This window comes from Drosophila pseudoobscura, chromosome 2 (assembly GCF_009870125.1).
Source record: "Drosophila pseudoobscura strain MV-25-SWS-2005 chromosome 2, UCI_Dpse_MV25, whole genome shotgun sequence".
Lineage (NCBI taxonomy): Eukaryota > Metazoa > Arthropoda > Insecta > Diptera > Drosophilidae > Drosophila > Drosophila pseudoobscura.
Window position 1 is genome coordinate 15072430 of NC_046679.1, and position 21301 is coordinate 15093730.

A 21301-nucleotide genomic window follows, 5' to 3' on the forward strand; every position below is an offset into this window, starting at 1 on the left:
GCACGCTCATCATCAATGCCCGTCGTGCAAGTGCTCGACGTGGAGATGGGGCCTGAGAGGCGCTCATTACGCGAAGATTGCGACAGATGCAGTCGAGAGACTGGGTCAAAATGCAGCCCAGGAGGAGGGGTAGGGGGAACGTGGACAGCTATTGGACGGGGTCGTCGACGGACATCAACTATTACCATCCAAAAATGAAGTTGGAGTCTGAAGCCACTTTACCCACATTCAACATCATTAACATTTCCCAATTGAATGCGTGCCGCGGTGGCCTGGCCATCTATGGCCATCTTTGGCTCTGGACGCTGGTAGTGCATCCGAAAACGAGGCTCAGGCGGACGAGCAGCAAATGGAGTGTGCAACTGCAACGGATGTAACAGTAGCTGAAACTAAGCGGCGGCAACTGCGACTTCCAACAATGTGTTGTGGAATGCAAAGATTACGGCATAAGAAAGAGCCACCACAAACACAAAATTACAGAGTGTCTATTTATCTGATGAAGTCGTTTGTAGCGCAACAGAGTTATTTTTTATAAAGAAAATAATACAAGACATTCAACTTATCTTTTTATTTGGACCTAGTGCTTATAGGGCAATAAGCTATACCTATGCTAACCTTCTAGATAGAACACCAGGATAAATATATTAATTTGGAATGTTTTCAAACCCAGAATTTTGTAGGATACATTGCTCTTTTCAGTCCTTTTCTTACTGGACATCTATACACTGAAAGAAACACTGGTATAGAGAAAAAAAACGAACCCAAAATTAAATGAAATATTCGGATTTTAAATAAAAAAGTGATATAAAAAAGAATTCACAAATATAAATTTATAAAAAGTCTTTTTGATATAAATATTATAATATTTCCAATAATATTTTGGGGAAAATATTAAAATCTAAGTGTAACCATTAGGGGCTCAGGGCTTTTTTCCCTGTCCATTAGCTATCAACAACAAGCACGATTATCTTTTATGCTTTTTGATAAACGCCATGGCATAAACGACTTTGAAATTTCCATGTCGAACAATAAAGAATTTATGGGTTGATAAGCATCAGCATTAGAGACTTTAGGTTAGGTTAGGTTAGGTAGAGGCGGTTGCCAGGCTCGATCGGAGTACGCCACACTTAGGCCGGCGTCGGCCACCTTATAAACTGAGCGAACTTTCTGAGACATTGTGTACACATCTCCGAAATATCAGTTAAAAGGCACAGCCTAAGTGTTGTAGCCTTCTTCTGCTGAGAGCTGGACTGTCTCGTCCTAGTCTCTGCAGCCGCGTCTCATTATGTGCCTAATAGCCAATGTACTGTGAGGTAACGTATGACTTAAGTCTACAGCAATAATTTCCATAAGGGACACAATTTTGGCTTCAGGAGCAAGTAATGTTTTGCCTATATTGATAAACAAACTAAAAGATTCTTATCTTAATGAAGGAAGTAATAGGTGCCTTATAAAGAGGCAGGCGACTATGCAATCTGGGGATGACTGGCAGGTTATATGTATCCAGGGGGCGCTTTTCGCGCTCAGTGTTGGGATGACAGTGAAAACAATGAATGAGTTGGCTCGCGGCTGCTTCCGTAATCTCAGATAATCCAGCGTCGGAGCAGTCTGCAATGTCAGAGTCTCACGTTTTGCGTGGGGGAGAGAGAGATAGAGAGAGAGAGCGAGAGAGCGGTAAGTAAGCAAGAGAATTGACAAGAGGTTTCTAAGATCATCGTAGAAAATCTTCATCATATAAGATAAGACCCAGAGTTGTCGTAAGAGAGCCGTCAATAGATAATACTTATTTAGAACTGGCAAATCTTGAGATAACATCGACATCGGGCGAAAAGTTTATATAAAGATTGAGAGTACGGCGGGATGCGCTCAAACGCAATTTTTCGGCGGAGTCGGAAAGTGCATAACAAGATCGGAGAATTCTGAGCGTATTCCTGAACGTATCCTTTGAAAATGTCGGCTCTATTGAATGCCTCCATCCAGGCAGCTGCTGCCGTGGCACCCGACTCCCAGTTTGTGTTCAACTCTACGGATTACGTGATCTTTTCCCTGATGTTGAGCATATCAGCAGCCATTGGCGTGTATTTTGGATTCTTTGCCAAGGGCGAGGACACCACCGAGGAGTACCTGATGGGTGGCAAGCGTATGAAGACTTTACCGATTGCCATTTCTCTGGTGGCCAGTCAGCTCTCGGCCATTTCCATTATGACCATTCCGGGCGAGATGTATGGCTACGGCATCAATTGGTTCTTTAATGTCGTCTGCATGGTAGTGGTGGTGCCTCTCCTCAACTACGTGATCATTCCCGTGTTCTACAACAACAACATCACCAACTGTTATGAGGTGAGCGCCCTGCCCTTGCGGAGATACTCTGTATCCAGTTTGTAAATAATTTGTGGTTGCAGTATCTGGAGATGCGGTTCGACAGGAAGGTGCGCGTCCTGCAGACCTTCCTCTTCATATCGACCATGTTTTTCATGCTGCCCATCTTCTTGTTCTTGCCCTCGCTGGCCTTCTCCCAGGGTAAGATAAAACTCACAGATCAATTTTAAACACCATCAGCATAATGGCTTTCCTCCAGTGACGGGCTTTAATGTGCACATCATCAATGCCATCGTCTCTGGCATCTGTGTCTTTTACACCATGTTTGTGAGTCATAAAGCACTTCCCGTTAGATCCATATTCATCCTAATTCTCTATTTTCCAGGGTGGCATCAAGGCGGTGGTCTGGACGGATGTAGTCCAAGCGGGCATTATGGTGGTCTCCGTGGTTTTGGTGGGCGTAATGGGTGCCTATCGTGTGGGCGGCTTCTCCGAAGTCTTTCGCATTGCCGGTGAGGGTGGTCGTCTGGATGTCAAGTAGGTTCCTTCCAAGGGCTTCACCAACAAAGAATATTAATCTTCTGCCCTTGCAGCTTTAACTTGGATTTGACCACGCGTTCCACCATCTGGAACGTCTTCTCCTCGGCCACAATCATGTGGGCGGGCTATGTGGGCCTGAACCAGAGCTGCGTCCAGCGCATCGTCTCCCTGCCCTCGCTGAAGCACGCCAGGAGGTAAGTGGATATATCGATTGGATCCAACAGACTCTCATCATTGGTACACCCAAGGGCTCTGGTGATCTTCGGCTTTGGCTTTGTGATCATCATGTTTTTCAACTGCTTCACGGGCATCGTGATCTTCTCCCGCTTCTTCGACTGCGATCCCATTAAGAATGGGCAGGTGTCCAAAGTGGATAAAATGGTGCCGTATTTCGTTCAGGACACTGTAGGACATCTGCGTGGCTTGCCCGGGGTGTTTATCTCGTGCGTGTTCAGTGCGGCCCTGAGCACACTCTCGGCCAGCATTAATTCTCTCGGAGGAGTGGTTTATTTCGATTACATCAAACCCCACATCCGCCACACGGAGCACAAGGCGAACGTGATTATGAAGCTGTTTGTGTTCTTCTGCGGCATCTACTGCGTCCTGGGCGGCATCATCGTGGAGAAGTTTAACTCCATTCTCCAGGTGCTCTACTCGATCGGAGGCGTTAGTTTTGGAGCCACGTGTGCCGTATTTATGCTCGGCATGCTAGTGCCACGTGCCCATGGAAGGGTGAGTTAAGGGAACGATTTTTGGAGACAGATATAACTAATATAGCTTCCCTTCCCCTTAGGCGGCCATCCTTGGAGTTCTTTCCAGTATTGCGTGCATGTCCATCATAGTGATCCTTAGTTGGGGACGCAACCACTACGACACTCTGCCCACACGCGTCGACAACTGTCCGGCGCCGGCCCTGAATGCCACCACCACCGTCTCCCCCCTCAGTCCGTCAACCACAGCGGCAGCCCACACCGGCGATGAGTTCAGTATCCTGGATCTGTCCTTCAACTGGTATGTGGTGGTGGGTTTCGCCATAACATGGCTGGTGGCAGTGCCGCTAAGCTACATCCTGAAGCAGCGAGCCGATGTCAAGCTGGATCCCAAGCTCCTGTCGCCGGTGGTGCAGCCTTTTGTCCGCTACGAACTGGCGCAGGCGGACGAGCTGCACGAGCTGAAGAGCGAGAACACCAAGGCCTGAAGCAGTTAACCATAAGATATGCTTAGGTTGGGCATCATAAAGATATAAGATAGGGACCCGGTGGTTGATATGAGTGCTGTGCATAGTCAGTGGACTCCAGTACGATCCCATTCCATCTAGATCGGATCTGTCTGCAGAACATCAAGAATTTTGCTTATCTGAATAAAAGGCTATATCACTATTGTCTGGCTCTTTAGTCGCAATCTTTGGACAGCGACATATTCTAAATATAAACCGCAGAAAAGACAAGAATTAGAGCAGAGCCGTGCCCCAAGCGATACATCGGGTAAATATATCAGTCTTTAATCCACATAACAACCGAGTCATAGTCATAGCCATAAATTGTGGAACCTGCTAAAATTCTTATCGCTAGCAAACATCTAGTTCACAATGGGCCAAGAGTGTTAAGATCTTTACACACTACCTGGAAGGGTCGTATAACAACAGGCACGCCCCGAATCTCTGACGCGAAATGGAAATTATACAAAGACAAAAAATCAGAAACGGAAAGTTTTGGAAGACAAATAGAACAGATTCCATTTAATGCTATGCGATCTAAAAAGTATCACCGCCTAGTCTCCATTTGTAAATATATTTAAAGGTTAAAGATACTTATAAGAGATAGATAATCATTATGCACTTAATATTCGAACGCAGAGCGGCACCGGGAATGATTCTCTTACTTGGAGTTCTATAGTTCTCATTTATATGGTGTGTTGGAAAAGAAAACAAGAGACGCAAGACTAGATAACTAAGGCACTAAACTTCTGTTTGATTTACGAAGGAGGCTGTGGCCAAGATCAGATAAGGAGCCCACCGCCTGGGGGATGCATATTTAAGTGAAAATCAGGCCAGGGTATTCTCAAGTGTGCGCATAGACTTCGAACGTCGCATAACGGCCAAATCGCTACTTACAGAACCACTGCCAGGATGTCGAGCGACACGCCGGATCTTAGATTCGGCATAACGGACTTTGTGGTCTTCACCGTCATGCTGAGCGCCTCGGCTGGGATTGGTGTGTATTTTGGGTTCTTCTCGAAGGCCAAGAACACCACAGAGGAGTACCTACGCGGAGGCAAGAAGATGCAGACCCTCCCCATTGCCATCTCTCTGGTGGCTAGGTGCGTAACGCGGTGAACAAGAGATATTTAATCTTTACGATGCCACCCGAGGCGGTAGTAAAAGTAACTTACGTCAATCGCGTCCTTACCTCAAAGTGATATCCACTCGAACTAGCACTTCAACTAGAAATGGGTACATCCAATGCCACTTCCTTGGAAGTGTATCTGTTGGATCTACGATTTGTCTTTATTAAGTAATCAAATGGCTTGAATATTTATCATTCTAGTCAGCTATCGGGCATTGCCATCATGTCCATTCCCGCCGAGAGCTACTCGTTTGGCTTCAACTACATCTTCGTGGTGCTAGCGATGGTGCCAGTCATTCCCATTCTGATCTACATCATTGTGCCCGTGTTCTACGAGAACAATGTTTCCAATTGCTACGAGGTGAGTGGGCTTATATACGCGGTATCACTTGCCTTTCCATGAAAATCGTGTTCCACAGTACCTGGAGATGAGGTTTAATAAGCGCACGCGTCAGTTGGTCACAATGGCTTTTGTGTTGAATTCGTTCCTCATGCTCCCCGTCTACATGTTCATTCCGTCGCTGGCCTTTTCCCAGGGTAAGTGGGGAGAGAGAGTCCTGGAGAGACCGAAGCTTATCCATTTCATTGCAGTGACTGGAATGAATATTCACCTGATCAATATCATGGTCTCCTCGATCTGTATTTTCTACACGATGCTGGGCGGTATCAAGGCGGTGGTGTGGACCGATGTGGTGCAGGGCGGTGTAATGCTGCTCTCAGTAGTTACTGTGGGTGTCATGGGCACCGTCCGATCGGGTGGCTTATCCACTGTCCTGGAGAATGCCGCTGAAGGTGGCCGAATGGATTTAGAGTAAGGTTGTGGATGAATTCCTTGATGAACTTTTGGACTGACTCTCGCTGACTACAGCTATAGACTAGATCCTCGGATTCGTTTGTCTTTCTGGAGCGCGATGACTGGTGGCATATTCATGTGGACAGGCCATATCGGCCTCAATCAGAGCTGTGTGCAGCGGATCGTCTCCCTGCCCTCGTATTCCCATGCCAAAAAGTGAGAGTTCTCTTGAAACATATGTATCTCCATTTCGGTCAGTCAGACGTTTGTGTATTCTTTTTATTCCTATGTAGATCTCTGATCATTGCGGGACTGGGATTCATTATAATCAGCTTGTTCAACACCTTTGCGGGAATCATTATGTTTGCCCGCTACTACGGCTGTGATCCCCTTCTGGCTGGTGTAGGTCCTTCCTCCCATAGATCCATACATGAATACTTATTGCTGCACTCCCACAGCTCGTCAGCAAACCGGACAAGATGATGCCATTCTTTGTGCAGGACATTATGGGTCATTTGGCCGGAATGCCCGGCGTGTTCATCTCCTGCGTCTTCAGTGCAGCCCTCAGCTCACTCTCGGCCACACTCAACTCTCTGGCCGGTGTCGTATATTTCGACTACATCAAGCCCCACATCCGACACACAGATGCCCGTGCGAATGGGATCATGAAACTGGTGATCATCGCTATGGGCGGCTACTGCATCCTCGGCGGTTTCATAGTCCAGAACTTCAACTCGATTCTGCAGACTGTTGTGACTATCACTGGCGTCAACACGGGAGCCGTGGTGGGGATATTTCTGCTCGGGATGTTTGTGCCACGGTGCAATAGCAAGGTGGCAGTGTCCAGCATTTTGATCAGTGTGGTGGGCATGGTGTGGATCATCGCCAACGGCCAGATGAACTTCAAAGCGGGCCTCATCAAGTACGAAGTGCTTCCCAACTCTCTTGACCAGTGCGAGGCCCGCGGTCTGCACACGATCTTGGATGCCATGCAAGTATTAAGTTTTCTGCGATCCCCATCCCACTCTCAACATTCCTTCCATTATTTTTCCAGTAACCAAACTGCCGTAAGCCCAATCACACCGAAACTGCCAGGTCCTGTAGCTCCAGTCACAACTGCCTTTGACAGCAATCGAGACTTTTCCCTCTACGACATCTCCTTTTACTGGTACAAAGTCGTGGGTGCGCTGCTGGTCTTCTTCTGGGCAGTACCCATGAGCTATGTCTGGCCCCCGGACCCCAACGAAAAGCAGAATCCTAAGCTATACTCACCCTTTGTTCGAAAGTTCCTAAATCTTTCGAGTTCCGAACAGGAAATGGAGGAGGTGCCGCTGCGGAAAGCAACTGTCTGCGAGATTCCTGAACTTCGAGTGGATGCCAAAGAAAAGGAAACGGAAGTTGAGAACGGACTTGAACACTGATCTGTTTTAGGAATTTAGTTAATCGTAGGCTGAAATTTATAACGTAGAAGTAATCCTAGAGAACAAATGTACAGTGGAAAAGAAAAATCTATTAATAAAAGATGCTTTAAAAAACCAAATGTTGTATCCAGATTCCTGCGATATCACACTGTTTCAAGTGTATTTCAGTAGTATCGCCGGCCCCACACAGTAGTACGAAAAACCCTTGCCGCGGCTCGTTAATAGTAGCTTCCAAAGAAAACTATTTTGCGCAAAGAAATATAGAAAGCATAAAGAAACTATATGAGAAATAAATTGATTTTCCTAAGAGCTTCCCGTTAGCGGCCCCAAAAGTAGGCATCAATTTTTCGGGGAAAAAAGGCTAGAGGTCAACTGAAGGTCCTTCAAACTTCAGTTTCTATTATTTAAGGTTCTATTTTTGGGACATGAGCACTTTTCCACCCACAATAAATGCGTGCAACAAACTCAGAGTGGGTGCGGCCAGTTCACGTACTAGATTATCAGCTGGGGAACAACCATAAAGACTACAGGTCCAGAGGATGGTGATAAGAAGAAACAACGCAACGATCTGGAGGAATCTTAGATATAGAGAGATACCAACTCATCATTCTCGATCCCTATTGATGGATAGGTTGGGGAAAATTAATGTACTTAGAGCCCGAAAAAGTACGGTACGTTTCGGCGCTGGGAGCGGATATGGGCGGTTCATTCGGGTATCACCCCGTGTAAGGCAGATAAGGAGCACTCCTGATTTACGATGTCGGTGATACGTTTACGCTTACCAGACAGATTTCGTGACGAGATAAGCAGCTATTGCCTAGCTGGAGATCGCTACTTAAGAAGGGAGTTGCTGCTTATCTCCATAAGTGTGTTGGCAGCCTCCACAAGAAGAGACACGGCTTCCCCAGTCTTGTCCTCAGGGTAGTGTCATCGCTGAAAACCGCTAAAGCGTTAGAAAAGGATCAAATCAAGGCTGAACAATGGCGGCAAGTACTTCGGAGTTGCCCAGCACAGTGGCCACAGTGGCAGCAGCCACCGTAGAGAATCTACGATTCAGCGGGACGGATTATATTGTCTTCACCCTGATGCTTAGTGCATCGGCGGGCATTGGCGTGTACTTTGGGTTCTTCTCGAAGTCCAAGAACACTACCGAAGAGTACCTGCAAGGCGGCAAGAAAATGCCCACATGGCCCGTGGCCATATCCCTGGTCTCCAGGTGAGTGTCATCACCTTTACCGCTGAAGATTTTCCATGTCGTCACAACCAAAGGTTCTGAGGCGGAACACACAGAGACTTTATGGACCCTTTAAGATAAGATCTGTTGAAGATAGATAGATCTGTCTATGTATCTATTCGTCTATCTTATCAGAAGTGCGCATGGCGCTTAGTCCATCCATAAAATGGAGACTTAGATGAATTGCTTTATTCGGTGGAATATTGTGAAATTAATCAAAATTGTGTTCGGGCCCCTCTTTTTGCACGGAAATCATTTTCCGATCCAATGTAAGGATAGGAGGTATCGAGACTAATGATCTTTATTTCTCAGTCAGCTCTCCGGCGTGGCTATGATGTCCATTCCGGCAGAGTCCTATACCTTCGGCTTCAACATTGTGTTCATCGTAATGGCTATGATCCCGACGGTGCCCGTTCTCATCTACATCATTGTGCCTGTGTTCTACGAGAACAATGTCTCAAACTGTTACGAGGTGAGTGGGAATGTCCCCCTATCTCCCTCCATGTAGCCGCTAAAAAGAATCCTTTCATCTTTCCCCACAGTACCTGGAAATGAGGTTCAACAAGCTAACTCGCCAACTGGTGACCATTACATTCATCATGAACCAATTCCTTATGCTGCCGGTCTACATGTTTGTGCCCTCGTTGGCCTTCTCCCAAGGTACAATGGAAATAGATTTTAATCGTGTTTCGTTTGGCGGTGAAATTAAAATTCATTTTCATTTACAGTGACCGGCATCAACATTCACCTGATCAACACAGTGGTCTCCTCCGTGTGCGTCTTCTACACGATGCTGGGCGGTATCAAGGCTGTGGTGTGGACGGATGTCGTCCAGGGTGGCGTGATGCTGCTCTCCGTAGTGCTGGTGGCTATTCTGGGAACTTCGCACACCGGCGGATTGAGCAAGGTCCTTGAGAATGCTTCAGAGGGTGGACGCCTTGACTTTAAGTGAGTTGAATAGCCTTCCACTCATCGATGGATTCACTGCATCATTTTGTTTTTGTACAGCTTCGGGATAGATCCTCGCTTGCGTGTCACATTCTGGAGTGGAATATTCAGCGGCCTGCTCATGTGGACGGGAAAGGTGGGTCTCGACCAGAGCTGTGTGCAGCGCATCGTCTCCCTGCCCTCGTATACCCACGCCAAAAAGTGAGTGCTAATCGCTAGAGAGTGCGGACCAATTCTTACTAATGTCTCTCCCTTTGTGTTGTAGGTCCCTATTAATTGCTGGCATTGGCTTTCTGTTTATCATGATCTTCACCTGCTTCATTGGTATCATAATGTTTTCCTACTACTTCGGATGCGATCCCATACAGGCTGGGGTAATGATATCCTTTCAATATCTGAATAAACACATTCTCAACTCTCCCCTCTCTTCCGTAGCTGGTCAGTAAACCGGACAAACTGATGCCGTTCTTCATTCAGGACATCATGGGGCATCTAATCGGCATGCCGGGCGTATTCATATCTTGTGTGTTCAGTGCCTCCCTCAGCTCCTTGTCCGCCAGTCTCAACTCTTTTGCCGGCGTCGTCTACTTTGACTACATCAAGCCACACATCCGGCACACGGATGCACGTGCGAATGGTATCATGAAACTGGTCATCATCGTGATGGGCGCCTACTGCATCCTGGGCGGATATATGGTGCAGAACTTCAACTCCATCATCCAGACCATGTGGACGATAACGGGCATCAATACGGGCGCCGTGGTGGGGGTATTCCTGCTCGGCATGTTTGTGCCTCGGTGCAGTGCCAAGGTGGCAGTCACGGGCATAATCTTTAGTGTGGTGGCTATGCTGTGGATCATCATCAACGCCCAGATGAACTTTAAGGCAGGCCTCATCCGGTACGATGTTCTTCCAAATGGCCTGGATCAGTGCGAAGCTCGCGATTTCCGAGTGATCTTGAACTCCATGTAAGACAGCCATCCATCATTCTTAGTTTCCAAAAAATAAGGCTTTCCATGGTTTATTTTTCTGCAGCAATAGTAACACCACTACGCCTGCTCACACTATGGAGGCGCCGCCACAGGTGACTACTGCCTTCGGAAGCAATCGGGACTTCTCCCTCTACGACATCTCCTTCTATTGGTATAAGGTGCTGGGTGCTATTTTGGTGTTCGCCTGGGCCGTTCCCATGAGCTATGTGTGGCCCACGGACAAGGAGGAGAAACAGAATCCCAAACTCTATTCGCCTTTTGTTCGCAACATGTTGAACGTGCCCGATCCCGTGGTAGAAATGGAGGAGCTGCCGCTGAAGTCATCTGACTTAAAGGCTAAGGAGAACGGCACTTCGCAAGATGCCTAAAGAACACATGACTCCCATCCACAAATTTGTATTATATTATATTAATAATAATAATAATAAGAAAAAATCTGCATATTCTACAGTAAATGCGTATCATTTGGACAGTAGGAGCGTCCATTCCCAATGGCTACAGAATGTCTGGCAGTTCGAGCAGCTAATGGGTTTTGAGGACTGCCTTTGACTTCCTTTTGGGATGCATTTTTTCATAGTTTTCATTCCATACTTCTCACACTTCGAATACCCATACCATACCCTACTGATCTAACATAAATGCCTTTTATAGCGCTATTTATATTGCAGGACATTCAGCATAGTTTTTACGACACAACTGAAATCAGTAAACCACTCATTTACCCTTGATATTGAAAGTATTTATCAAGATTAGACTTAGTTTTAGTGATGACTAATAGAACACTTCTTTTGCATTCCTTGAGCTATGAAGAACCCGCTATCAAAGTCTGGCCATGATGTTAAAATCGTGTTAAAATAACAGTGCGTAAAGAGGCGGGAAAATTTAAATTTATCTATAATTGGATATGGCAAAATATTTATCTGAAATTTATCGGAACTTCTTACACTTAACATGTATTATACATCTGATATACATTCTCAACTACACATACCATTTGTACGATACTTATCTACAGCGCAGCCCTGGCATCACTATCGAAAATCAGCTGTGGCCAGCAACAGCGATGGGCAGCACTGCTGAGGCGCGCGAAATCAAAATCGGAAATCAATTTTCATGCGATGTGTATTAAAATACATTTTTCTTTATTTATGTAAATCAGTACACATAAATAAAACTCGAGTTGCTACAACAAATGTACACACATCTTGAATATTGCTCAACAATATTGCAATTTGCATACTCTTGTACAATAATCACAGCATCTTTATCTTTCTATCATTAATTGGTCTAGACTAATGCTTAGCTTACAAACTAAAGACTACATTTTCGGTAAGTACGATGTGGGGAAGGGATGGGATGATATGATGAGGGGTAGCACTAGAGCGCCGTCCTGGTACCAGAACCGAGCTGTCGATACACGCCCGTCTCGCCCGGCGGCACAGTGTCCAGCTGCACTTTGCTGGCATCACAGATCGACTGATGCCCCACGTCCTGCCCGCTGCTCGAGCTGGTGAAGACCACGGCAATGGGGTTGCTCTTCTGCTTCTCGTTGTGGATGTGTGCCTCATCCGGCGACGACTCGTACGCATGGTTGACCTTCTCCTCCTTGCAGGTCGTTGTGGTGGCCGATGAATCGCTACTGTTGCGTCCGTTCAGTCCGGACTCCTCCTCGTGCTTGACATAGTAAGGCTTGGGCCCGGAGAACCGCTCCCAACACCGGAAGATGATGGGATGCAGCAGTTTGCCGTCGTACTCATCGTCGGGATGCTGGGTCAGCATGCTGATCAATGTTCCAATAACCACTGTCATTGCGGTTCCAATAAGACTGTAGTACATGAAGCTGATCGAATAGAACGTCTCCAGAGGGGTGCTACAAAGAAATGCGTAATTTTATATTTTAATTTATTCTTTTTTAGCTCAGAAGCTTTCCACTCTTACCGTTCAGGCGCTATACTCGGTGGCGTCTCCAGCAAGGTGGTCTGGTTGTAGCCATCGATGGGCGTGTGCGTCAGCAGCCATGGCAATTGTTCCATCTCAATCGGCTTGGCAATTGACTGAGAGAAGCTGTGGTTGGAGCAGCCCTGCAAGAATAAAAGACTGTTTAGACACCAACATTCATCTCGATTCGTGTCAGGGACTCACTTCCGTGGAGGTGGGCAGCATTGGATTACTTTTGTCGATGGTCATCGAACCGCCAATAATCCAGAGGACAAAGGCACAGGCAGAGATCATGCCTGCCGAGGTGCCCTTCCAATTGGCAACCGGTACCATCATGGCCAACAGGAAGCAGCCGAGCAGGGGTCCAGAAGTGGCTGAGAAGACGAGCAGCGAAGACTCGATGACGCCCGCCAGTAGGCCCACCCCGAAGGCAACGCACATAATGATCAGGCCACAGATGACGGTGATCAGCTTGAGAATCCTCAGCTGCTGCTTGTCGGAGAGCCCCTTGAATCTTGGTAGCTGCGACACAAAGTCCTCCCAGCAAACCGTGGCCAACGAATTCAGATTGGAAACCATCATGCTGCAAGATCAAGAGGTTCACATAATTGGACCAAACGCACTGAAGGATGATAATTACCACAAGGCTCCGTTGAACAACGTGGCCATGAAGATGCCCACAAAACCTGGCAGAAAGCCCAACTGATCCTCGACAAAGAAGGGCAGAATCTCATCGGGTTTCTTTATGTACCCCTCGGCGTACGGATCACAGTTGATGTACGTTGAATAAATCACCATGCCGGAGACCCAGGACAATGCGAAGAAGAAGAACACCAGGGGAACATTGCTTAGCATCACGCTGTAAAGGAAACAAAATGGTTACCGAGTGCAACACGGGCGGTACGGCGAGGTCAGGACTTACCGGCGGACTTGCTTGAGGGACTTCAAGCTTACATATCGCTGCATGAAGTTCTGCTGGCACCCAATCTGGGAGAGGGACATGAACAGCTGACCCAGCCAAGCCGAAACCGTATCCACCCGGACCGTCATATCGCCGGTGAAGTTCCAAAAGCTAAGACGACCTGGAAATAAAGGAAGGAATGTGAAGTCTTTACTGCAAGTGCAGGGCTGAGATACAGAGTGGCGAAGGGCGCGAGGAAGCAGCATGTGGAGGGATTCTCAGGAGTCTGACGATTGCCACAACGACAGCCAACAACTCAAACTCAAGTGACAAACGCTCTCGCGTCACACATTTATTACTGTCGTCATGCGAGGCTCCCATTTCCCCCCCCAGATATTCCTTTCCTGCTGCGCCCCCGCTCTTGCCACCGATGTCGCTGTTTTATGCCACTTTTATCATCATCATTTATGTGCATAATGAGCCGACGCAGCAGCAGCAGCAGCAGCAGCATCAGAAACAGGGGCAGAAGCAACCCAGAATGGATTCCATTTTAATAGTCATCATTCGTCAGCATAAATGTGGGACACACATCCAGCACCATTTGACAGGCCTGGCTAATAAGCTGCCATGATCAATCGAAGCACCCGAAGCAAACGAAACGCGTGCCGTGTGGATGGCTTACCATTGTCGCGATTTAGCTGGTAAACCTTCTTTGGCCCGCCGGTGGAGATGGACCCCTGGATGCAGACGGCCAATGTGACGACCAGAATGGTCAGGGTCTGGATAACATCCGCATTGATGGCAGCCTTCAGGCCTCCCTAATGTGGTGGACCGAGAAAAAGAAGATTAATTTGAATATTTGCATCATTAAATTGTAGACATTCCTCCACTAAACTCGACGACTCGACGCAACTTACCATAATGGTGAAGAATATGCAAATGACAGACATGCCCACTATGCTGGCCCAGTATGGTATGCCGATGACCGTCGACAGGGCCACGCTCGGCGTGTACACGGTGATGCCCAGGTTGCAGATCTGTCGCACAATATACGTGGCCGAGGCCAGGCACCGCACGGTCCGGCTCTTGAATCTGAAAGAGGCAAGACCAGGAGTCGAACAGGTGAGTGCAGGCATTAATTAGGCACCGCACCGCGATGAGGTGCCCCTCGCACATATATTATTTTTATTAAAGATTTAATGTTTTGCCTCCTCGAGTTACATACATATATGTATACCCCCTATTCTGTTTCACCCCAGGCCTTCTTTTTATGATTTACTACAGCTGTAAAGAAGTTATGTTGGATCGGGTAAAGGGCTTCGCCGAAATTTACGACAAAAGCGGGCAGAAAAAGAAACCCTAAGAAAATTGGTGGGTCTGTAACTCGTTTTGATTGTTTTTATTATTTTTATAGTTGTGCCGGGCGCTTTTTATGGCCCTGGTTGTAAAAATTTGTGTGTTAATTTGATGCAAAATGTGCGACAAGATGGGGCGGTCCCGTTCGAGGGTCCGCCGCCTAATGATCGTTTAGTATGCGTTATGTGGGTTGAGCCCCACTTGTCCCAAGAGCCTCCTAACACGCACTGGGCATGGATTTTACTAACTAAACTGGTTCATGCCCATAATCCTTTGATTGAGACACTTAACTTTAAGCTACTCTAAGAGTGCAGTGCGTTTCGCTGTAGTAATGCGATTTTACACTATTAGATATATTGAATGTGAGGGATGACAGCATACGAATCATATTTGATGCCTTATTCCGGCCATAATTCATCAATTGTAAGCAGCAGACATACATATACGTATCCCCTATTAAAGTCTTTCATACACCGCATAATCGAACTATTGTTAAAATTGGATTCGATCTTAATCCTTGTTGGAGTCCTCCACCTGACTTACACCTTTGAAACCCAGTGTAGTTTCTGCGGTAATCAGAGGTAATTTCTTGTCGAACATCTAAGCTGACTGCATAATCCACTTTCACCCCCAACCTCTGGATCACCTCTGCATCTGCCCCCGTGTGTGTGTCGCCCACTAAATGATTAATTGCCCCTGGCCAATATTGATCTGGGCTATTGTTGGGCTGTCATCGGGCCCCTGGCCCTGGCCCTGTCCCTGTCCCTGTGCTTACTGAGTGCTTAAGCATGAGCGATTGGAGACGCAGGTGTGCGGTATGGGGATTAAATGCATATTTAGATGAATGACCTCCGTGGGCTGCCCGGCAAGAAAGATATGGGACGGCGACGGATTTCATCTTTAATCGCCTTAATTTTGAGGCCCCGAGCCTAGGGGCTTTCATTAATAGTACCGCACTTTTCCAATAAGCAATCATCGATTGTACCGACATGTGTACTATAATGGGTTACTCCTGCCCCCATCAGATATGCACTACTCGGGCTTAACATATTTACCCATTTGACTTTATGGAGCTGCAGCAGTACGAGCTTCCGGATGGAGGGTGTTCTCCGGGCGGACTTTAAGCGGTTTACATTGACATTGTCCGTGCGCTTGTGCCCCGCGTCGAATGCTTGATATACACACATTTTAATTGCGACACAAAGAGAAAAGCAATCTGAAAATCCCATAGAGGCATGGTAAAAGCCTGGCCAATTTGGCCGAGGACAGAGGCCTGACAGTCGGTCTTATGTGTTGATTGAATAGGCGTGGCGTGTCGTGGCGCTGGGAATGGGGATGGGGAAACCATCTTCTGGTTGGTTGGCCAAACATTTATTTAGGCAGCTGTTCGGGGCTGTGTGTTCTTTGGTTTTTCTTGTTTTTCCTAGGGCTGAACTTGTTGTGGAAATTGATAAAGAAATATTATTGTAGGACACAAATATCCTGCCAACATATTGCTTCTCTGTTTCAGTGTCTGTGCCTGTGTGTGTTCTAGTGCGAATGTGTGCTGCTGCCTTTGCTTGCGGTCAATTTTGGCCTGATATGTCAATTTAATATGATTTATGGGATTTATTGTTTTCTACTGCCTTTCATTCCGGCTTCGTCTTCCCACTCTTCTGTGTCTCTGGGTTTTGGGTGAGTGTTTTTCTACGTTGTCTGATTGTGGCATTTGTTTCTCATTTAGCCTGTTAACATTGTGTTCATCACAATAAGTGCTCTTGCTCTAGCCGGCTCCTGCTTTGCTCTCCTGCTCGCAGGTCTCTTGTTCTTGTTCTTGTTCTCTCTCTGTTTCTGTTTCTGCTCTGAAGCTCGTCCTTTATGGCCCTCTGTCTCCGTCTCTGTGTCCGTCTGTGTGTGAGTAATGACCTGAGGCTGTCACCGCCGTCCAGTTGATTGAACGTTGTCCTGCTGCTGGCCTTTGTTTTAGTTTAATTGATTTAACTCCCTTCGGCTCTTGCTGCTGCTCCTCTCTCTCTCCCTCCCTCTCCATCTCTCTCTCTCTCTTAGCATAATCTACTTTGTTGAGTTGATTAAAGACGTCCTGCGAGGCGATAGTCGCTTAATAACTTTAAATGAAATGTAAGTGCCGCAAAGTATGTAATAATTGATGCAGCCCTGTCAGCGGGCAAGCAATTACCAGCCAGGCACTCTCATTCCCATTTCCCATTCTCCTTTCTCCTATCCTCCATCTCCCACAACCCATTACACCCACACCCACACACTCGCCCAGGGCAACGTCAATGACCAGCCACCAGAACAATAAAGGAAATGGTGTGAGTGTGAAAAGCGGTGGATAGATTGGAAAGGGTACCAGGACAGTTCAATGGGAGTGACAGGAGCAGCAGCACCGAGCCTACCCTCCAACCAGCCCACCTTCAGACATGGTCCCATCCATTAATCATGCAAGGCCGCTAAGTCAGTTTCGGCTATGGGACAAAGGCATAAATTAATGCCAAATTTAATATGACGAGTGGGTCTGAGCATTGACCAGATAATCGCCGCTTAGAGAGCCAGTCTGCCTCCCTGCCCCTCGACCCCACAGAAGACAGGCGCAAGGGGCAAGTCTTGTGGTCGGGTCGAGTTAATTTTACAATCAAAGGCAATATAACCAAGGCCAGAATGGGTGCGACAAGCCAGGACTGAGTGGGTGGGTGTCACCTTTTTGATTGCATTAAATGCCATGCATAAATAAACATAATCAGCCATATAAAGTCGGGGGTCCTGAGTGCCATCAAAGCGTTAAAAGCCGACATCCACAAAAGAAAAAGAAAGAGATAACAAGGAATCAAACGTAGTCTGGGGCAGATAATCGACTTAGGCGGTACCCCATACTTGGATGGATAATCCTCAATAACAATCCACATGGAAGACTGTCTCGTGCCCAAACAACTCCTGCATACCCCTTGTTGCACGGGTAGGGGCGAATGGATGTGTGGCTCTGAAACAACTTTGTTGTCTTTGAATTGCAAATCAAGCTCTCACTTTGTAGCCAGCACCGAAAACGTCTTTATTTATGCGCATGCATGTCACTCCATTCCATCATCCTAACCATCCCAACCCTCCCAACGATCCCAAACAAGGGGGCGGGGGCCTGCTGCTGTGCCTGCCCGTTTTTTTTTTATTTGGTTAACACCCGTTCGCCGTGCCCGTGGAGCAGCACTCTGGCCCGACTCTTGTAGTCGTGAATAATCCAGGGCGAAATTCAAATGCACTTTTTCCATTTGCTAAGTGCCAACGATTGTTCGATTCAGCGATATCAATTTAGTTGTACATGTACGAGTATGTAATTGCCAGAGGACTCCACCTCTGGCTTCCCCCCCACTTGCCCCAGACTGAGCACGAGCAGAAGGGGGAACTAGCCCAAAGAAAACTTGACTTGACCATTGAACCCGATTGGGATTGGGGGCCAGATAGCAAATCTCTGTGCTGCGAGCAGGATGCCACTTGAGTGGGCTGCAAGTCAAGGGTCCTGGTGCTTCCACTCTAAGATGTGGTGTGGGTGTGTTGATGTGCGTCTACCGAGTGGCAGACATCACTTGCGACAGGCGACTGACAACCGAGAGAATCCATGACTCCACTCCACTCCGTGTGTGTGTCTTGGTTTTTTGTTTCGCAAGTTTTTGGGGTATGAAAAGGAGAGAACAGAGTACAGAGGACCGGGTCGGATCGGATCGGAGGCAACTGTCAGCGGTGCCTGGTGCCTGATGCCGGTGACAGGCAACAACACGCGCTATTTATAAACATTATGACACAAACGAATTGTCATACAATTTGTCAACAGCCTCAGAGACCGAGTGGCTGCTTTGTATCTTCCCTCCTTTTTCCCTTTCACTTTCCTTATGTGTGTGTGTGTGTTTTTTTTGTGTATTGTCATCGTGTTGCCATTGTCAAGGCTTTTGTCTTTCCTCTGCCTTCGTTCTGCTTTGTGTTTGGCCAAGTGGCTTTTGCCAATTTGTAGCATATTCACTTATCGGCCTCGGTCTCAGCCTTCGTCTGGGCCTGATTTCTGCCTATTTTGATGAAGTTGTATGCATAAACATGTCGCGGGGCGCCAGTTGCGATGACAAGCGACAATGGGGCATCAAAATGTTGTACGCACAACTTTTTTGGGGCAACATTTGGCCAACCCAACCCAACCCTTTTTAGCTCGGTGTTCTCTTTATTTTATTCTTTTTTCCATCGAATAAATTGACTAAGATTGATGAAGCACAGACTTCTTCGGCAGTGGTTAAGGGGGCCTTTCCATTTGTTCTGAGTTTAGTAAATGGTATAATCTAAAAACTAACTCAAACCCTCATTGATTAAATCTGAATATTATTTTTAAATCCTACCGATGCACTGCAAGGAATACATTCATCTTCGGAAGTGGTGGAAAACCGTATTTATAAACTATATTGGAATTGTAGTTATTTTTCCCACAGTGTTCCCCATTAATTCCCTCCTGGACTCTGCCTCGCTCTCTGCCGGACATGCTAATTTACAAATTACAATTTCATCGCCAAAGCAAACATTTAAATAATTTGTCAATTCGGCACAGCTTTTTCTTTGGTACCGCTGCCACTCCCCAGGGTGGGGGATGGGACTGGGCGGCACATGCCAATTAAATTTCAATCAAATTATGCCCAACCGACTGGCGCGCCTCCGCACTACCTCGTGGCTGTTTGTCTTGTCAGTTTTAGCAATTAATTGAATTCTGTTGTCGAAACTGCAAAACATTTGATAACAAATTTGTTAACTAATTTCGAACTTAAAAAACAATTAGGCCCACGATGCGACAACTTGCGACAGAAGGAGGGAGAGCCAGAGCCAGAGCCAGACCTCTGGCCACGACAAACTGACGACAGACTTGGCGATAGCATCGCGTCCGAGTCCGAGTCTGAGTCCCAGTCCAAGTCCAAGTTCCAGCCGGAGCGCGGACAAATCTATAGATTATTTTCTCTGCCTCCTTGGCTTTTGTTTGGCCATTTCTTTGCTCTGCATTGTTGTTGCTGCTGTTTCTGTTTCTACTTTTTGTGTTTTTTTTTTGTTTTTTGTAAAATGTAATTCAAATTTATTTAGCAACGCAGCAACTTGTGCCAGGAGCAGAAGCCCCAGTCAGAGGCTCCACCCAGGAGCAGAATCCCAGTGACAGTGGTCTGAGCCCCAGCCAGAGCCCTTGGCGTGTCTCTGTTTAGTTTCATTTGGCCTTCTTAATGAAGAATAAAATTGTGTGCGCTTCGGCGATAAGGGGGCGAGGGGCTGTGGCTGGGGAAGCGTTGCGACGCATTTTGCGAAATTAAAATGAATGTTTAAATAACAATTTTCCTGTTGTCGTCGCTTCGCTTCGTGCTAATTAAACGATGGGGTGCTCGAGAGAGCCACTCCCTCATGCTCACTTCTCCCACTTACCTGAGATCGATGTACTGATAGACGGAGGTTATGCCCAGGTTGAAGTACACGGGCACAAACATGAAGCAGACAATTGGATAGGCGGTCATCATGCCGTAGATTATCTCCCACATCGCCGATCCGCGATAGAACAACTCACTGGGATATCCTGCAACAAAATGAACATTCGAATTATCTGAATCGATAGCTGGGAACTTATTAGGAACTTACCCAGCACCGATCGCACGCCGAGGGTTCCGCGTGCAATCGAGATCATTACGGCCACAATCGATACACCGCCCGTGGCAAACACATAATCAGCCTTGCTGCGCTGCTTTTTCTTGCCGAAAATGCGTGTCCAGAGCGGCCCCAAAACGGTGAGTGCTATGAACAGCACAAACATCAGATAATCCCAGCCCAGAGTACTCAAGTCCTTGGCCATGTTGCTGTTGTTGCTGCTGGTGTTGCTGGTGCTGCAAGAAACAAATCAAAATTCAAGTTGGTCACTGGATAAAAACAAACACAATCTTTCCGACTTTAAGCCCAGAGAAGGGGTTTGTGTGGGGGATATACTGGTGAGGGGGCTTTTAGGTGAGATGTGAGTTGGGTAAAACGTTTTCCAGCACAGTTGAGCATGTGCATGTTAGTCACGCCCGGTGGACATAATGCCCAGAGAGCTGGCACCGTAGCTCCATGGCTCCGTGGCTCCGTGGCGCCGTGGCACCGTGGCACCGCAGTCGAGTTGGAAACTTGACAACATTGTTGCATATCCGCAGGCGTGCGGGGTTTGGTTGCTTGCGCCCATCATAACACATGCATTCCACTCTCTCTATCGCTCTCTGTCACTCTCAGATGGGGCCACACCAAATGAGGGGCAGAACGACAAGACTAACGGGAAGGAAAGGTTCGTTTTTAGAACCGTACGATCCCAACAAAAATACACCTATAGTAATGATTCCCAGGAAAGCTACATACATATTGTATGTATGATGTATTGGATTTTTAATCCAATGTATTGGATAATTAATCAATGAACAAAAATTAACAATGCATTATTCGAATGAAAATGGCTTGAAATTTTCGAGTACTTAACATATATGTAGAATCA

The 21301-nt window shown here is 47.0% G+C and overlaps 4 protein-coding genes across 4 annotated transcripts in view; 3 read left to right on the forward strand and 1 right to left on the reverse strand.

The window, feature by feature from the left end:
- The first annotated feature begins 1855 nt into the window (after nt 1–1855).
- Nucleotides 1856–4240, forward strand: Smvt (Sodium-dependent multivitamin transporter). The gene is made up of 7 exons (XM_001358817.5): nt 1856–2340; nt 2403–2520; nt 2579–2646; nt 2705–2856; nt 2913–3053; nt 3108–3591; nt 3653–4240. The coding sequence occupies exons 1-7, from the start codon at nt 1951–1953 to the stop codon at nt 4055–4057; spliced, it is 1758 nt and encodes a 585-aa protein (XP_001358854.3). The 5' UTR covers nt 1856–1950; the 3' UTR covers nt 4058–4240.
- Nucleotides 4241–4909: 669 nt separating this feature from the next.
- LOC4801823 (sodium-coupled monocarboxylate transporter 2) lies at nt 4910–7537 on the forward strand. The gene is made up of 8 exons (XM_001358819.4): nt 4910–5178; nt 5406–5565; nt 5624–5741; nt 5796–6015; nt 6073–6213; nt 6291–6399; nt 6456–6988; nt 7052–7537. The coding sequence occupies exons 1-8, from the start codon at nt 4988–4990 to the stop codon at nt 7416–7418; spliced, it is 1839 nt and encodes a 612-aa protein (XP_001358856.3). The 5' UTR covers nt 4910–4987; the 3' UTR covers nt 7419–7537.
- A 742-nt stretch (nt 7538–8279) lies between these two features.
- Nucleotides 8280–11042, forward strand: LOC4801822 (sodium-coupled monocarboxylate transporter 2). Its single transcript, XM_001358818.4, has 8 exons — nt 8280–8634; nt 8965–9124; nt 9195–9312; nt 9381–9600; nt 9661–9801; nt 9866–9974; nt 10036–10568; nt 10636–11042. The coding sequence occupies exons 1-8, from the start codon at nt 8399–8401 to the stop codon at nt 10958–10960; spliced, it is 1842 nt and encodes a 613-aa protein (XP_001358855.2). The 5' UTR covers nt 8280–8398; the 3' UTR covers nt 10961–11042.
- A 734-nt stretch (nt 11043–11776) lies between these two features.
- Nucleotides 11777–21301, reverse strand: part of LOC4801824 (sodium-coupled monocarboxylate transporter 1) — a 33903-nt gene continuing 24378 nt past the window's right edge. The window contains exons 3-11 of the mRNA XM_015181917.2: nt 20425–20666; nt 20215–20362; nt 14349–14523; nt 14114–14249; nt 13453–13612; nt 13171–13389; nt 12735–13113; nt 12531–12673; nt 11777–12462 (exon numbers count right to left, since the gene is read on the reverse strand). Of these exons, the coding sequence (XP_015037403.1) occupies nt 11970–12462; nt 12531–12673; nt 12735–13113; nt 13171–13389; nt 13453–13612; nt 14114–14249; nt 14349–14523; nt 20215–20362; nt 20425–20635 (2064 nt within the window). The 5' untranslated portion in view covers nt 20636–20666 and the 3' untranslated portion in view covers nt 11777–11969. The remainder of the gene's footprint in view (nt 12463–12530; nt 12674–12734; nt 13114–13170; nt 13390–13452; nt 13613–14113; nt 14250–14348; nt 14524–20214; nt 20363–20424; nt 20667–21301) is intronic.

What these genes read in the sequence shown, in the direction of transcription:
- Smvt (XM_001358817.5), top strand. Translation starts at nt 1,951, where the DNA reads ATGTCGGCTCTATTGAATGCCTCCATCCAGGCAGCTGCTGCCGTGGCA. An exon ending in ACATCACCAACTGTTATGAG is followed by an intron (nt 2,341 to 2,402) that starts GTGAGCGCCCTG and finishes TTGTGGTTGCAG; the next exon opens with TATCTGGAGATGCGGTTCGA. An exon ending in GGTGGTCGTCTGGATGTCAA is followed by an intron (nt 2,857 to 2,912) that starts GTAGGTTCCTTC and finishes CTGCCCTTGCAG; the next exon opens with CTTTAACTTGGATTTGACCA.
- LOC4801823 (XM_001358819.4), top strand. Translation starts at nt 4,988, where the DNA reads ATGTCGAGCGACACGCCGGATCTTAGATTCGGCATAACGGACTTTGTG. An exon ending in TCGTATTCCCATGCCAAAAA is followed by an intron (nt 6,214 to 6,290) that starts GTGAGAGTTCTC and finishes ATTCCTATGTAG; the next exon opens with ATCTCTGATCATTGCGGGAC. An exon ending in CACACGATCTTGGATGCCAT is followed by an intron (nt 6,989 to 7,051) that starts GCAAGTATTAAG and finishes TTATTTTTCCAG; the next exon opens with TAACCAAACTGCCGTAAGCC.
- LOC4801822 (XM_001358818.4), top strand. Translation starts at nt 8,399, where the DNA reads ATGGCGGCAAGTACTTCGGAGTTGCCCAGCACAGTGGCCACAGTGGCA. An exon ending in GCCATATCCCTGGTCTCCAG is followed by an intron (nt 8,635 to 8,964) that starts GTGAGTGTCATC and finishes TTTATTTCTCAG; the next exon opens with TCAGCTCTCCGGCGTGGCTA. An exon ending in GCGATCCCATACAGGCTGGG is followed by an intron (nt 9,975 to 10,035) that starts GTAATGATATCC and finishes TCTCTTCCGTAG; the next exon opens with CTGGTCAGTAAACCGGACAA.